General features: G+C 40.4%; 1 protein-coding gene across 5 annotated transcripts in view; it reads left to right on the top strand.

Annotated features, from left to right (window-relative positions):
• Window positions 1-15868, top strand: part of LPP (LIM domain containing preferred translocation partner in lipoma) — a 631758-nt gene that overhangs the window by 302455 nt on the left and 313435 nt on the right. For all 5 annotated transcript variants that reach the window (XM_031453092.2, XM_064493711.1, XM_064493732.1 and 2 more), the window contains one exon: window positions 4273-4395. In XM_031453092.2, the coding sequence (XP_031308952.1) occupies window positions 4273-4395 (123 nt within the window). The remainder of the gene's footprint in view (window positions 1-4272; window positions 4396-15868) is intronic.

Raw genomic sequence — 15868 nt, forward strand, 5'->3', positions numbered from 1 at the left:
TCGCAGTGAGTGGATTAGCAGTGTGACCCATACGGCCTCACATGCTGTCCATTTTGATTCTGGGCTCTGTTTTAAGGGTATTCCTACATATTTACAGTGGGGGAGACATCATCCCTTAATTCTACTAGTGGCACTGAGAATCATGATTTTCCAAATTATAATAAGCCTCAATTGTGATTTGGTGAGCTTTTATTATATACATATTTATTGAATGAATGAAATTGTCTTGTAGAAAATAATATCTAATGAATGGCTCATTCACATGAGCTTCATAGCTGTTAGCAAAAGTACACAGTCCCTGGACACCCTCTGTACTCTACCTGTCATCCTCTTGTCCCACCTTGAGACACGGGTCATTGATACAGTAACCACCCCTGAGAGGGAGGACCTGGCAGCACCTTGTCTCAGATGCAAAACCCTTCTCTCACTTTCCATCCTGGGACTTTTCTGCTAGCACTGTGCTTCTTGGGGCAAGTATGAGGGAGTCTGTGACCCTGTAGGTGATTCTAAACCAATGGAGAACTAGAGCCAGAGGATAAATACTCTGTTCTCTCATTCCCTAGGTGGGAAGATCTGAGGCACATTTCACGGGACTCCTCAGAGGGCTCCCAGGAGAATGGAGCCCTGGTTGTCCATTTTGGTGACCAGCTCAATTCAGCACCTTTGAATTGGCTTTCCCTCGTCCCCTGTTTACTCGTCCAGTCCTTCAGTACTGTTTCTGGGGAATCATTCCCCAAATCAATGGCCTGCACACAAGTCTTTGTCTTAAGCTTTGTCTTTGGCAGAGCTTGGACTCAGACAATGGAATCACTCTGGTTATGGTTGAAGAGTGTGAGAATCTAAAGATTATTACAATGACCACTTTGTGGGTGATCGGGTGGTATTTAGAAAAAGGATTAGGCTAAGAGTTAGGACACTTTTCCTTGTTGTTACTTGGCCTTGGGCAGGTCATTTTACCATCAAGTGACCTGCAAGGCTTCAGTGATAGGGAGTTAAGGAGAAGACACATTGTAAGTGTAGGATTCTGTTGCTGGTTAGAGGACTGTCTCCTCTGGTGGAAAGCGTTGAGAGGAGCAAAGTAGTTCCTGGATCTAAAAGTGCTGTGGTGGTAGATGAAGTACTAGGAGAAGGGCTGGTAGGACGCGGGCAGGACTTTAGTTATTTGAACTGAGCTGAGATATTAAATAGAGACTCAGTGGTGAGAAGGAAGTCTGTCCTAAACTGGAGAGGAGATGGAAACGTAGAAACAAAGCCATTATTAGAAGGCCAGGTAGGGCAGCAAGGGGCGATCTTGGGTGCAAAATCTCACAACGTTAAGCTGGAACTTGTTCAATTGCATCAACCTAATGTGAGAAATTAGAAATGGAGAGTAGTCCTGACTCACAGGGAAGGGAGAACGAAGTGGTACGTGCACAGGCTGGTCGTACGCTATAATTACTTGTTTCATTGCATGGCTCAGGGTGATTCTGTGACTTTGGACTCTCCGTGGTATCCAGTACTTAGGGCTTGGGCAGTTGCTGTGCTGTCTGCTAAAGTACAGATGTTGAAGACCTGATTAAATCCTGTCTCTTTACGGATCCCCCGAGGGAGCACTTAATGAACGATGCTCCCCTTAAGAAGAATAATTAACAATAGGTACATTATTCATATTAATTTATAGTTACTGGTTGCTATAATTAATGCTATTTATGAAAATCATCATAATTACAGCACTTTACAATTTATGGAGTATTTTCCCATCCATTTTCTTATCTGAACCTTGTAACATCCCTCTGGCTTAGATAGGGCAGGTGATGTTCTGCTAGTTTTATAGGTGAGGGAATTTGGCCCAGGGAGGAATTTAACCAGGCTCCAGTCCACTGCCCTTACTAATGTTTTGTGCTGTCTATGAGTATTTGGAAATACAGTGATCAAATTCACGTTAGTAATAATGTTTTATATTTGTGCATAAGAGAGTCCAGTTCACACAGTTCTCAGTTGCCTAAGCCCTACTTTTCTTTGTACCAGAATCCATTGCCAGAATGTTCCCAGGAATTTTAAATTTTTAAGGGATTTCTCCTTAATGCCAGAGTATTTCATAGCCATTAATACTCAGTGGGGTACAGGTAAGACAGAGGGATTAGCTCTTTGAACTTACCTGGTCCTTGGGCAAAGACCCACTGGCCTTACAGCGTTTGGTCAGACCAGAAATTCAGACTCTGATAAAACATGACAAGCTGTCATTTCATTGTTTCCCCGTTTCTGGCTATGGCAAGGGAGCTGAGAGAAGCCTCTCAATTTTCACAAGGATGACCTTCACGTCTGGGCCATACCGCGTGAAATACACAGACACACAGAGGTGTGCACGCCCGCGCGCCCACACACACACACACACTCTCGTGCACGTGAGCCTTTTGCTTCTGTTCACACCCACTGATCCTGTTGTACCTCTAGCTGCTTTTACTCACAAGTTCAGTGAAGAAGGTTACTGGCTGGACCTCTTGCAGGGTCTGTTATTATTTATTCATTTATTTACTCAAATTGTTGATTGAACATTTCCATGGATTAGGAGCAAGATTCTGGGAAAATAGCGAGGAGGGAAACAGACGCATTTCTTGCCCTCATGAAGCTTACATTCTCCTGGGGAGACTGATGACAGACAGACAAATATATATAAAAGATAATGGTAGATGGTGATAGATGTTATGAGAAAAATAAGCAAAACAGGGTGAGGGGATAGGTTTTCTTAGATGGGTCATACAGATGCATCCAGAATGAGAAAATGATGAGAAGATTGTTTTAGATCATGTGATAAAATGTACCCTGCTTAAAGCGGACTCACGAGGAAGGATGTCACGGGCTCTAGGCCAGGCAGCAGTCTCTGGGTTTGGCTCCGAGGGGCTGGGCTACAGCTTCACAGACCGTGATGTTATCCATGTGCCTGGGATGGATCAGGTCCAGATGGATTAACTCATTTGGCTAAATTTTCAAGAGATTGACCAGAACACGAGATCCCATCAGAGCCTTTTCACAGAGAGTTAAATTAGTTTAAGGACGCAGGGGAGGCAGGAAAAGAAGCCAGTGGCCTCCATGTTCTCCACAGGCAGTGGTGTTACGCTGTCACTGCCTGGTGCGGAGTGCTCGTTAAAAAGGTGCATTCACTTAGAGAATTGCGAGATTTCAGTGCTGCCTTGTCAGGGTATCTTAGTTTTTGTTGTTGCTGAGGAAACTCTGGTTTCTTGGCTCTTTCTAAACTCTTCCAGTCGCTGCACTGATATTTAACCTCCTGAGACAAGGTCGGTAGGGCGGGTTAGATTACACTGACTCCCATCATTTCATCCCTGTTGGGCCTTCACTGCAGATTCACTTTGATTTCTTGCTGGAGCCTTAAGAGACACACGTCCAAGATCATTATAACATTGTCACCTTAAAATATGATTTTAACTCACCCTGCTTCCAAATTCTAGGGCTGCCTTTATATTTCCTTTGTATTTCACAGTGTATTTCCTTGCCTTAAGCTCTAGGCACACTGTTGGCTTGCTTTTCCCAAGTGTGCTCCTTCTTCTTAGGAGTGCCCTTGTGGTGGTGTCATTGTCCTCTGGTCATTCCATGTTGATGCTGAGTGTAGATGGAAGTCGGTGTTCCTGACGACATGGGACAGTGGCATGTGAAATCCGTAGATTCCCCCAATTCGTAGTCAGTGGTCACCGCCACATGCTTCCTCTGCAGCCTGTCGGCCAGGACCCTGAGCAGCCTTATTCTAGCTCGTCTTTCAGGGGCATCACTTGGAGCTTGCCGTCTCTCTGTCATACAGACACACCTAGTCCACTGGTCTCCCACGGCTTCCTCTTTCTGGACTGGAAGCTCTCACCCTTGCCCGAATCTGCTCCAACTAAAATGTCGTCATTCTGTTTGGTGGTTTCTGAACATGGAATTTGCAGTGTCTCCCCATTGGGATCTGTTCCTTGAGTGCAGGAAAAGAGACATTTGTTTCCTTTAACTTGTATATTCTTCAAAGAAAATATCCTTTAAATAAGAGCATGACTTTAGGAGAATCACCTGATATATTTCAGTTTTCTTGTTTATCAAAAAGCGATTGTTCTACTGCAGCCTATGTCAGTGAGATTTTTTAGAAGCTAAAAATAAAATAAAATAAAATTTAAAAATATTTTTAAAAAAATGAACTACAGAAAAGCTTGGACACAGCCACAGTATTACTTGAGAAATTTGAGCTCAGACTGATATGGAAACTGGAAATTTCCCTTTTTAACATGTCCGTGTTGCGTCTAACAGGGAAATCCTGGAGGCAAGACCCTTGAGGAGAGACGCTCCAGCCTGGATGCTGAGATCGACTCACTGACGAGTATCTTGGCTGACCTGGAGTGCAGCTCCCCCTACAAGCCTCGGCCCCCGCAGGTGAGAGCTCTCCACAAGGGTGCCCCCGCTGCCAGCCACAGATAGCCTGCGGCCGTCTGAAAGAGCAGGCTGCTTCTGTAGCCCTCCCGGAGCCAGCAGTCTAAGTCGTCTTTTTATTTAATATCAACATATGTTAGTTAACAGACAGAAACTTCTTAAACTGACTTATTAGTATTTTCCTTAAGGTAACACAGCAGCATTATACAAAAATGTTACAAACATAGAATCTCTTCTTACTCCATTGCCTTGCTCTTTTTCTGGCTTGGCCTAGGTGCATATTTTGTTACATGTTGGTATAATCTTCAGAAATAGGATTTAGCATGGCTATGGTGAAGTTAAGTTGAGGGCTACATCTTTTGTAAAGAAATTTCTTAAGTTGGATATCGAGGTGGCTTCCTTTTTTGGGTTGTTGTTGTAAATAATGCCACAAGGGACATGTTTGTGTAGATTTTCTTTGGAGCTATTTCCCTACTTCAGATTTTTTTTAGAATGGGATTTCTACATGGGGGGTTATGATCACTTTTTTTTTTTTTTTTTTTTTTTTTGCAGAGAAGGGGAGGAAGTAATTAAGTTTTTAATTATTTATTTATATAATTTATTTAACGGAGTTACTGGGTTTTGAACCCAGGACCTTGTGCATGCTAAGCACACACTCTACCACTGAGCTATACCCTCTGCCCCATGACCATTTTCTTTACTTTTCTTTCCAGGGGTTGTGAATAGCTTATACCGGTACCAACAGTTTGAATATATCAATTTCTCCTCAGTCTCATGAGAATTTGGTGGCAGCCATTAATCTGATTTTTTTAAGAATGCAAATGGTATCTGGTTATCTGTTCTTCTTTGCATCTCTTGGATTACTGTGGAGCTTGGCTGTTCTTCTGTACTTTCATTTATTATCTGCATTTCAGAAGCTGATCTTCCATTGCTAGTGGTCATTTCCTGCCCCTCTCAGGTCTTGAGATAGTACTGGCAAGTTGATTTCAGGGCTTGTGAGTCCTCAGAAGACAGCCAGCAGAACCCTGCATGCAGACCTAGGACTGGCACCATTGTCATGGTGGTGTTTGACTCTTGTGTGATGTTCGTTTGGTTAAGTGACAGTGCCTGCAGCACTCCGTTCTTCAACAGCAGCTCGTCTGTTCACAGTGGTTCCTTTCATGAATGAGAACCAGTCCTGCCTCTCTGCTGTCAGTCATTTCAACACTGAACTGCATAAGGTGCTTTCCTCTGTAGACATATTGATGTTACCTTTTCTAGACATGTAATGGGACTGTCAGCTCTGTGGGGGCACAAGGAAAAATACACTAGAGCTTAGCTCTTCCACAGCTGCCATCACTCTTGGCTCCACTAGACCTGTCAGTAGTGAAAGTGCACTTTGTTTCTGTAAACACGTGCTGAACTGCAGGTAGGGAGCAGGAGCTGTGGTCTTTTAGGGGGACTATTAGGAGAAGGAAAGAGGATGGTTGAAAGGGAGTCAAATAGGACATGGTTGTTATAAGTTATACAGCAGCAGATAGAATCACAAGGAAAAGACGGAGATATTCTTTTAAAGGTGGCAGCATCTGAGGTTTATTTGAAGACTTGCATGTTCAGCTGAGAGACGCGGGAGTAATGATGTTGGTTGAGACAAGTGGGGAGAGAGCAGCCTGAGCCACAGGGCAGGAAGGTCCAGGCCACATCCAGAGCCCTGCAAGCAGCCTGGTGGCTGCAGACGAGGCCACTGAAGGCCTCAAGTGGGCCTTGGGCCTGGGAGGTTTCCTGTTGGCAGCCTGTGGACAAGTTTGAATGCCAGATTAAGATATTAGCCTGTCTTTTACAGATAATGGGAGATAGTTGAAGATTTCCAAGCAGGGCAAAGCTACAATTCATTATGAAAAAGTTGCTTAGGTAAGAAGACAGACTCTGGAAAGATGCGAGAGGATGGGCCCAGATCTCAGAAATGTTCCCCAGCACGCCTTGCTTGCTTCGTAGTTTCTAACCATTGTTTGATGTTAAGCATATTTTCAGTTCTATCCAAGCAAATCTCTCAAGCCCAGTTTCTCAGGAGGACAAGACCACTGACTTTGCCACTGGACGTATCCGTGTTGAACTTAAATTCTTTTATGCCCTCTTCTGTTTTTAAAATACAGTTTTTGTTTAGTCTTTTCCTTTTCTTTCTTTCTTTCTTTTTTTTACTTCTAAATTCTCATACCCTAGTATGTACTGGGGAGATTTGGCTTAGAGGTTTTTGCTCAATATGGCCTTCATTCTTTGAGGCTGTGTCTACACATGCCTCCTGTAAGCCACTGCATTTTAATGGGTGTATTCAGCAGCCACATTTCTGTTTGCGCAATCTCTCATTGTGCACGTGGGCTCATCCTCACCGATGTTTGGACAGTGCTTTCCTGATGGTGAAGCACTTTCACACATACGCAGACGAGTGCAATATAGATGCCTCAACTCTGAGATACAGGCAATGTGCTTGTTTTGTGCATGAAGACGCTAAGACTTAGCAAGTAAGTGACTTGCCCTATGACATATCACTGCACTGTGAGCACAGTGGACCTTGAACTTAGGCCTGTGTTTGGTTTTTAAATTCTGCAACCAGATTGAAGATGTCCCTCTGAATGGTTTTCTTTTTAGGAGGAAAGCTGCACTCCAGGGACACTCTCACTCATGTGACCGGTCAGGGTCCCTTGAATATGGCTTTCACATAAAAGAAAACCATCCAAATGGTCAAAACAATTAAGGGGGAGGGGTATTATAGGTGTTGGGGAGTGGTTGGTACAACTCTTGGGTATAAGATAGGCTCAAGGATATATTGTACAACGTGGGGAATATAGCTAATATCTTGTAATAACAGTAAGTGGAAAGTAACCTTTAAAAACTGTAAAAATTTTTAAAAAATAAAAAAATTAATTATGATAACCCTTAGTAGAACAAGTTGATATTTACTTTCCATGTGCCTGCTCCCTTCAGAAATTAAAGAGCAAACCATTCTAACTTCTTTATGATTCTAATTTTGGAAAGCAAGAGTTAATTGGGCGATGCAGCTCATTCTTCTGAATTATCTTCACTCTGATGGAACTGAATTAGATGCGTTAGTATTTATTGGTTAACATAATTATATGCTGTGAGAACAATAATCACACACTTACAATATTAAAAATGCGTGCCAAGAGAAGATGATTCTGCAGTAGACTGTGTTGTGTTGTAATTAAAAGGTACTTGAAAAGTCTTGGAAATGTAGACTGTTAATGCCCAACTTTGATGTTTCCATTTTTGATCCAAAGCAAATTGCAAAACCTGTTGAATCACCTGACTGACTACTCAAAGTAGGCTAGTAGGTCTGTGATTTCTCATCATTCGAGCACGTGTTGTGAGCTTTCTCAACCCCACCTCTGAGTCACCTTTGTAAGGTTGCTTTGACTTGTGGATCCAGGAGAAAATGATCATACACATGGAATGTTTGCACAGTAAGAGGTCCAAAGTTGCTCTATTCACATAACAACTTCCAAAAATGTCTGAGCTCCTGAAAATCAATTTTATGGGATATTTTCTTTTTCCAAAGGAGCATTTTCTCCTCTCAGATTTCCCGACTTTATTTCTGTTCACTTATTTACTTGTACTGTTATTTGGGAAATATGGCTTCATTTCCCATTTTCATTCCTTTGACTAACATTTACTGAGATCCCACTGTGGATTAGGCATTGGAAATACAAAGGTTAAAATCAACATGGCCTTGTTCTAGAGTAATTCCTAGTCTTACAGAAGTGACAAGCACATGAACAATTCAAAAGGACACAAGAGAAGGGCTTCGATTTGCTGCTACTTTAAGTTATCATGTGAGTCACCAGATATTGAAGTTGTGGAGGAATCAAACATAGGGATATCAACAGTATTCTTTATGCTTCTCTAGGGAAGTGTCAGGCAGGAACGCACAGGGCAGGCAGAGCTTGAGTTCCCTTGGCAGCATGTGCCGTGGGAAGGGGAATGGGAGTCAAGGTGCGAGAATAACAGGAAAGAGAAAGTCAAGGAATATTGAAAGTGAATGCTTTGTTGGAAGAATAAGATAGTTCAATGTGGTATGTGGTATTTGGAGTTCAAAGTGAATGGCAGATGAAATCACATGCACTATTACCTTCTTGATGCTCAAGGACTCTCATAGTAAGAGGGGAAATTTGGTGGGGGGTATAGCAACAGGGTTTTTGGCTATAGTGGGTTTGGGGGTAACGCCTTTAGCAAATTTTACAGAAGATATAAAAATACACATCTGTGCCAGCCACTGCACAAAGTAATGAAATTAAACTACCTTAGTGTTTAGCACTGAAATTTCTAGTCATTTTAAAACATGGGTATTAGGGAGTAGTTTTAGAAGAACAGGAGTGAGAAGTGCAGAGGTGGCTGTGGGGTGAACTGCAGACTCACTGTGATCTTAGAGCGTCACAGCTTATAGAGGTCGTGTGGCCAAACTCTTAGTTTACAGAAGGAAGATTTTGTCTAGAGAGAGAAAGAGAATTGCTCAGTGAGGCTCAATCAGAGGCAGGATCGATGATTTTTGTTTGTTTGTTTTCCCTGAGCCGTGACATAATGGTTCTCTGTGGATGCTAAGCTCAAGCGAGGGGCAGTTTGGGTCCCTTTAGTATAACTAGTTTATTCCAAAATGTCTCTCTTTTGTGGTACTTTCTTTAAAACACAGCTTGGAAACAAAGAAGTGGGCAACTCAAAAGCGTAACTTAAAGGTAAATAGAAGTTTTATGACAGTATGTAGTGTCTTTGAATTAGTCTGTACCTAGAATTAGTACATATCTAGACCCCAGCCACCTGACATTCTGCTGCTAGTAAAAGGACAGCTGCAGCACAGGAAACTCTCTTGATTTCTTAGAGGACAAAGGGTAAATCCATGGGCTTATGATTTCACTCCGCTTCTCTTGACGAAACCAGGGCCAGAGTGCTGGTCTTCTAGTTCCTGGTACAAAGCTGCCTTTTCTTCCCCGCACTGAGTTTGGTAGGGTTGAAGCTGGTACCTAGGTGACTTGGAAGAACTTTCAGACATTTTGTATTAAGGGTAACTGGAGATTTAGTATTTTTGGATCAAGTTGCTTTGGAATTGGACCAGTGTGATTTCACTACCCTCATTTAGACTAGTATTAAAACATTTGGAGAGATTCCGGGGAAAAGGATAGGGTTGAACATAGTTTGATAGCCTAGACTCCACATTTGCCATTAAGAGGAGCACTGTCTTCTCAGTTGCATGTGGTCACCTCTCTAAAAAGAGCTCCAGTTGTGCAGATTCTTCACATCGCCAGTCTGAGCTTCCTTTTCTTTACTTCTAAAGTGAGCATGGTAACTACAGTTTTTCCCCTTTGGCAGAGATACCATAGTATTCTAGAGTTACAAGGAGTAAGATGTTAGCTTTGAGCAGCAGTCCACTCAATCCTTCCCATTCTGTTTAGGGACTGTTAGCTTGTGTCTGGAGCTTGCTTTAAAAGCTTTGGGTCTTTGAAGGTTTGGGACTTTTCCTTTCTGAATGCTGGGCACCCTGTCAATGATATATCTATTTTTTTCATTTAAAGCATTTAAAAAATATTGTAATTTCTTAGTCTGTCTGGAAACTGAGTGCATACGTGCTGTTTGGTCACATGGACACGTCTTGAATTGCAATCCGGTGCTCCCACACTGAGTTCCTTTCTTAAAGCAGTAATCTATGAAGCAACCTGAGAAATTATTTCAGGTGTGTCTGTGTTGTATGGAAGGCTTTTTATTAGGAATTCATGTGGCCTGAGGGCTTGCAGGCAGCATAATCAGGGTGGAGTCTTGTGGTGCCATGGATCTGTTCTCTTGTGCTCCATGTTCTAGCTTGTGAAAGCCATGAGCAGCTGCAGGGGAGATTAATTAGTAATTAAATGTTTAATATTCCGTATTATTCTGTGCAACCCAAACATGTTGGCTACTGGGAGACGAAAGCTACAACTGGCTGATATTATGTAATGAAATGTGGACTGTCCCTGCTGATGGGACTTGCTGGTTCTTTGTTTGGTTTCTTGGGAATGGAGATAGAAATGGGGTCTTCTACTATGGAAAAAGAGAGACATGTGAATAGTGTCACCATCCTTTTCCTGTATTCCCCTGGGAAAGAAATTAGGTGCATACTGTGATTTGCTTTAAAACAAAAACAAAAACGCCCAGATTTGTCTATGTGTCTGTATTGTCTGCTTACTAATAGCTTTCTTTGAGAGCTATGGTAGAGGTTGAAATAGCGTAGAAACCTCATATATAAGACACTAAATGGAGCACAGTAAAATAAAAGTTGCAAAAATACCATTTTAAAAGAAAAAGGGGATCTCATTCTTTGCAGTGTCCATATTTAGAAGATCTGGGTTATTTTGAATTAGTCTGTACTTGCCAGGAAACCTCAACAGTTAAATAACAATGAGGTGGGGGTGGAGGAGTGGTTAGCTGACTCAGAGCTGCATGCCAGGAGTTTGATGACGGGCAATTAATTTTTAGATTGTATATAATTGCATCTCAATAACATTTATACCTCCTCCTCCTTTTTTAGAAGATGATGTTTGTGTTTGTATCTTGTGTGACGAGCATGATAAAGTTAGCTTTTAATCTTTGTTTGGAGTGCCAGGAAAATATAACATTTCAGCGTGGAACTTCAGGGTGAACATCTACCTTGGACTGCACCTTTACAAAACTTTTGCCCCCAAATGCCCATTTTACTCGCCCCAGTGAGTGTGCGGTGTCGGTTAGCTTCCAGCAGTGAAAAGGGAGGAATTAAAGCAGGCAGCTGCTGCTGAATACCCAGGAGAAGCCAGCTCAGCTGGAGCCTAGGGTGAGGATGGGGGTGTCTTCTGTCGTTCCCTGGCCATGGTCCCTGGGGTAACCTTTAGCTGTGACTTGTTTGCAAGACCTTGGCCCAGATATGATTGACTTACATTACACTGAGTCACTCATTCCAGGCACTGGTTTAAAAAGAAACTCACAAAGCTGCCTGTTGAGTGTCTCCGTTTTACAGCAGCATCTTAGTGGGAATAATTAGCCCCATGCCCATGCAGAAGCACACATCACATTTGTAAAATTAAAGGGCTTTCCTGCCAGGACTGGTGTCCCTACTCCCTTCCTCCTCTCCCACCGCTTAGATATTTGTTTTGGTAGGAGCCTTGGTCTGAAGCCCCATGGTCCCCTTTAATTCCTTCTTCTTCTTCTTCCTCCTTCTCCTTCCTCTTCTTCTTCCTCCTTCTCCTTCCTCTTCTTCTTCCTCCTTCTCCTTCCTCTTCCTCTTCCCTTCTTCCTCTTCCTCTTCCTCTTCCTCTTCTTCTTCTTCTTCTTCTTCTTCTTCTTCTTCTTCTTCTCCTTCTCCTTCTCCTTCTTCTTCTTCTTCTTCTTCTTCTTTCTTCTTCTTCTTCTTCTTTTTTTCTTAATTTAAAAGCAAATAAACAACAAAATACAAATCCAGCTATACTTTTTTTTTCTTTTAAACTCAAGATGATTAGATTTTACCATGGCAAATACATAGGAATGTTGTTTTAACAGAAAAAGCCATATCTCAGATAAGATATTGTTACTGTTTTGTGCATTTTGACACCCGATTCCTTTATATGCTTTATAGCCAAACTGAAGTATAACGATGAAATAAAATGGTCTCTCTAGACAGAAGGTTGGAGGTGGTTAATAACCAATCCTAGATATCACCATTTGTCATGGTGAGTAACTGGTCTGTCTTCCCCACAAAATACCACTTTGGAGTATAAGTGCTAAGGCTCTTTTCACACCGTGGAAAAATTATCCAGAAAGTTACACATTGCCTTTCAGTGAATATACTAACTACAAACACGAAACTTTAATTTGTTATGTTCCATAATGTGAACATACGTATTTCCAGTTTACATAAAACTGCAAGCTGGAATTTTCTTGAAATAAGAGATACAAGTTGGGCACTTACTGCTGTTGAACCAGCAGGTGTAATTTTCAGTGCAGACAGGGCCACTTGGGATTTGGAATTTGTCTCTTTGTGAATTTGACTTCTCTGAGGTCCCTGGGCCCTCACCCAAATATGTATCCAATTTTGCTGACATATTGGGGTTCAAGACCCCAGAAGAGAATTGGATTATGTTTTATTGTTCTAAGTTGCAGATTACTCAAATGTGAAGCAAAAATTCTAATAATTTTACCTCACAGAGTATACCTTATAGAGACCATATAAAAATGCAGAATGCCTTAATCTTGAACAGCAGAGAAATAATTGTGATAAATACAAGACTATGAAGTCCTTGAGGACAGATTATCTTTTGTTTCCTGGCACACAAGGGGCATGCAAATTCATATTTGCTGAATAAATAAGTAAATGTTGTCATCAAATCCGGTAATGCTGTCAGTATTTATACCCTAGAAATCTGCTAGAGAACCCGAACCGGAATTGCCACTGAGTTAGTGCATGACATAATTATAACTGCTTTCTGATTTTTCCATAATTAACAAGTATTTGCACCAATAAAAAATTAGTCCAGCTGAGGCAAATGAGTTTTGTAAGGACAGCTTAATGGTAGCTGCTGAATCAGCTAAAATGTTTACACTGCCTTATATCACTTGAAGGCAGTGCACTTGGTTGAAATGATGATGTTATCAGGGGTTATAATTCAATACTATAACTATTCTCTTAATATTGGGATGATATAAAAACAGACATCAAATTCTTCTCTGTATCCTCTACAGAAATGATAAAAAGAGAGGACCATTATATTACTCAGTGTTTCCTAATACAGAGATCAATGTGGTAAATTCTTTAAATTCAAAGATAAGAGAAAGAAAAGTTACGTAACTGATAAACTGATATATGCTTCCTTTCTTCAGAAAAAAGAAAGAAAGAAAGAAAAAATCTGCGGAACTATCATATGACTCATTCACTTGAGCCTCCATGATTCATCTCCTTCCTTTACCGCATTATTTCTGATTCCTCCTGACCTGATGTTTGAAGTGTTATAAGTATATGCCAATTATAAGCCATTTCAAAACTAATTAATTGGCTTAATATAATGTGTGCTTTTTAAAAGGAAATAAATTTTCTATCTATATGTGCCCATGAACATCCTTAAAAATATGTAACCTTCAGACTTATTTTAAAGAGAGAATTTAATTCTAGATGGGTTCTTTGCATATATTGATGGTAAACAATGGGTCCATTAAAGTAACATATTCTGCTAGTATAAGCAAAATACAAGAATTCACTAAAGTGGTCTAAAGAGATAGAATATTTAGTTGTCCCTTTTAAGAAATGTGTTTCAGAAAGCTTGAAGTACTAGCAGGTGGACGTTTAAGCCCATTACCTGAATCATTTATAAAGCGTCTTGAACTGTTTCTGATTCCATCTTGATATTGTACTGGTTGTATGAAAATACTGAAAAATGTCACTTCTTAGGTACTGCTAGAGGTGCTAAGCTTCTTAGCAATGAGGAATCTTCTGGCTTTCTCTGCCACCCAACCTACACAGAGTGATGGTTCATTTCCTAAATGGCCGATTTATGTTAAATTGACCCTTACCAAGGCAGGCGAAGCCAGAGAACAGATTTTATTAATAGCATCCTGGATGACTTAATATTCTATGTAATCCCAATTTTAGGGCTCCTTTTCTCCCCAGCCAGCCTAGCATAGCTAAATGTTATGATGCTTAACATTGTTTGGGGGAAGTCTACAACTAGCAAGTAGAGAGAAAAAGAGGGAGGGTCTGGGTGATCTGTTTGCACCTGTGTTAGAACAAGTGTCGTGGAGTACCTTATGAAGAAAGGGTGTGAAGGGAGGTGCGTCGTTCAGGTCATCACCTCTCTACCACACTCCATCATATCAATGGACAGGAGAGAAAGAAACAATATAATTTATGATAAAAAATTTCAGGAAAAGATTGAAATGTATCTTGAAAACTGGGACTAGTAAAAGGTGGCTTCATGAAAAGAGAAATGTGATTTCAGAAGGTGGCCACTGTGTACGTTTTTTAAGAGCTGCTTGGAATCTCTCTCTCTCTCTCTTTTATTCATTGACTAGTTTGTTCACTCATTTATTTATTTATTTTTCTTTTAGTCACTGATTATAACTGAACATAAATCTGTTGAGTTGTTGCATAAGATGAAAGAATACTCAAGCAAGTGGAAAGATACTCTGTGTTCATTGCTTGGAAGACATAATATTGTTAAGATGGCATGTTCCCCAGATTGATCTGTAAATTTAATTCCTGTCAGAACTCCAGCTTTCTTCTGTATAGAAATTGACAGGTGAATTATAAAATTCATATGGAAATTCAGAGGACCCAGAATAGCCAAAACAATTTTGCAAAAATATGTAGAGACTCACACCTCCTAATTCCAAAACTTATGACAAAGTTATAGGAATCAAGCAGTGTGGTACTGGCATAAAGTATACATCTAGGCTGATGGAATAGAATTCGGGGTCCAGAAATAAACCATTACATTTATGGCAATTGATTTTCAACAGAGTTACCAAGATATTCAATGAGGGAAGAATAGTTTTTTTTTTGTTTCAACAGATACTGCTGAGACAACTGAGTATACACAAGTAAAAGAATAAAATTGGATCCCTACCTCACAGCATATATAAAAATTAACTTCACGGATCAAAAGCATAAATACAAGAAGTAAAACTATAAAACTTTTAGAAGAAAACACAGGAGCAATCTTCATAATCTTGGATTAGCCAGTGGCACCAAAACCACAAACAGCTAAAAAAAATTTGATACATTGGACCTTCTCAAAATTAAACACTTTTGTGCTTCAAATACCACCATCAAGGAAGTGAATAAGCAACCCATGGACTGGGAGAATACGTTTTTATATCACATATCTGATAAAGGATTTGTATGTAGAATATATTGACTCTTACAACTCAATAAGAAGAACACAAATAATCCAACTAAAAAATTAAGAAAGGCTCTTAATAGACATTTCTCCAAAGATAAACAAAAAGCTAATATGCATAGGAAAAGATGTTTGATGTTATTAGGTATCCAGGAAATAACCAAATCAAGACTATAATGAGATACCACGTCACATGCACTAAGATGGTTATAATACAAACGACAGACACACGTTTGCAAGAATGTAGTGAAATAGGAATTGTCACAGGGTTTGGAGTTGCTGGTGGATTGTGAAATGGTGTAGCCATTTTGGAAAGAGTCTAGCACTTCCTCAAAACATTAAACATAGAGTTATCACATGATCAAGCAGCTCTAATCCTAAGTATATATCCAAGAAAACTGAAATATTTATCCACATAAAAACCTGTAAATGAATGTGCATAGCAGCATTATTCATAATAGCCCCAAAGTAAAAACAAATATCCATTAATTGAAGAATGAATAAATAAAATGTAGTATGTCAATACAATTGAATATTATTAATCATAAATTATAATGAAATACTGATACATGCTATATAACAGGTATGAGTCTTGAAAATTATGCTATATGAAAGAAGCCCAA

This window comes from Camelus dromedarius, chromosome 2 (genome assembly GCF_036321535.1).
Source record: "Camelus dromedarius isolate mCamDro1 chromosome 2, mCamDro1.pat, whole genome shotgun sequence".
In the NCBI taxonomy this organism is placed as follows: Eukaryota; Metazoa; Chordata; class Mammalia; order Artiodactyla; family Camelidae; genus Camelus; species Camelus dromedarius.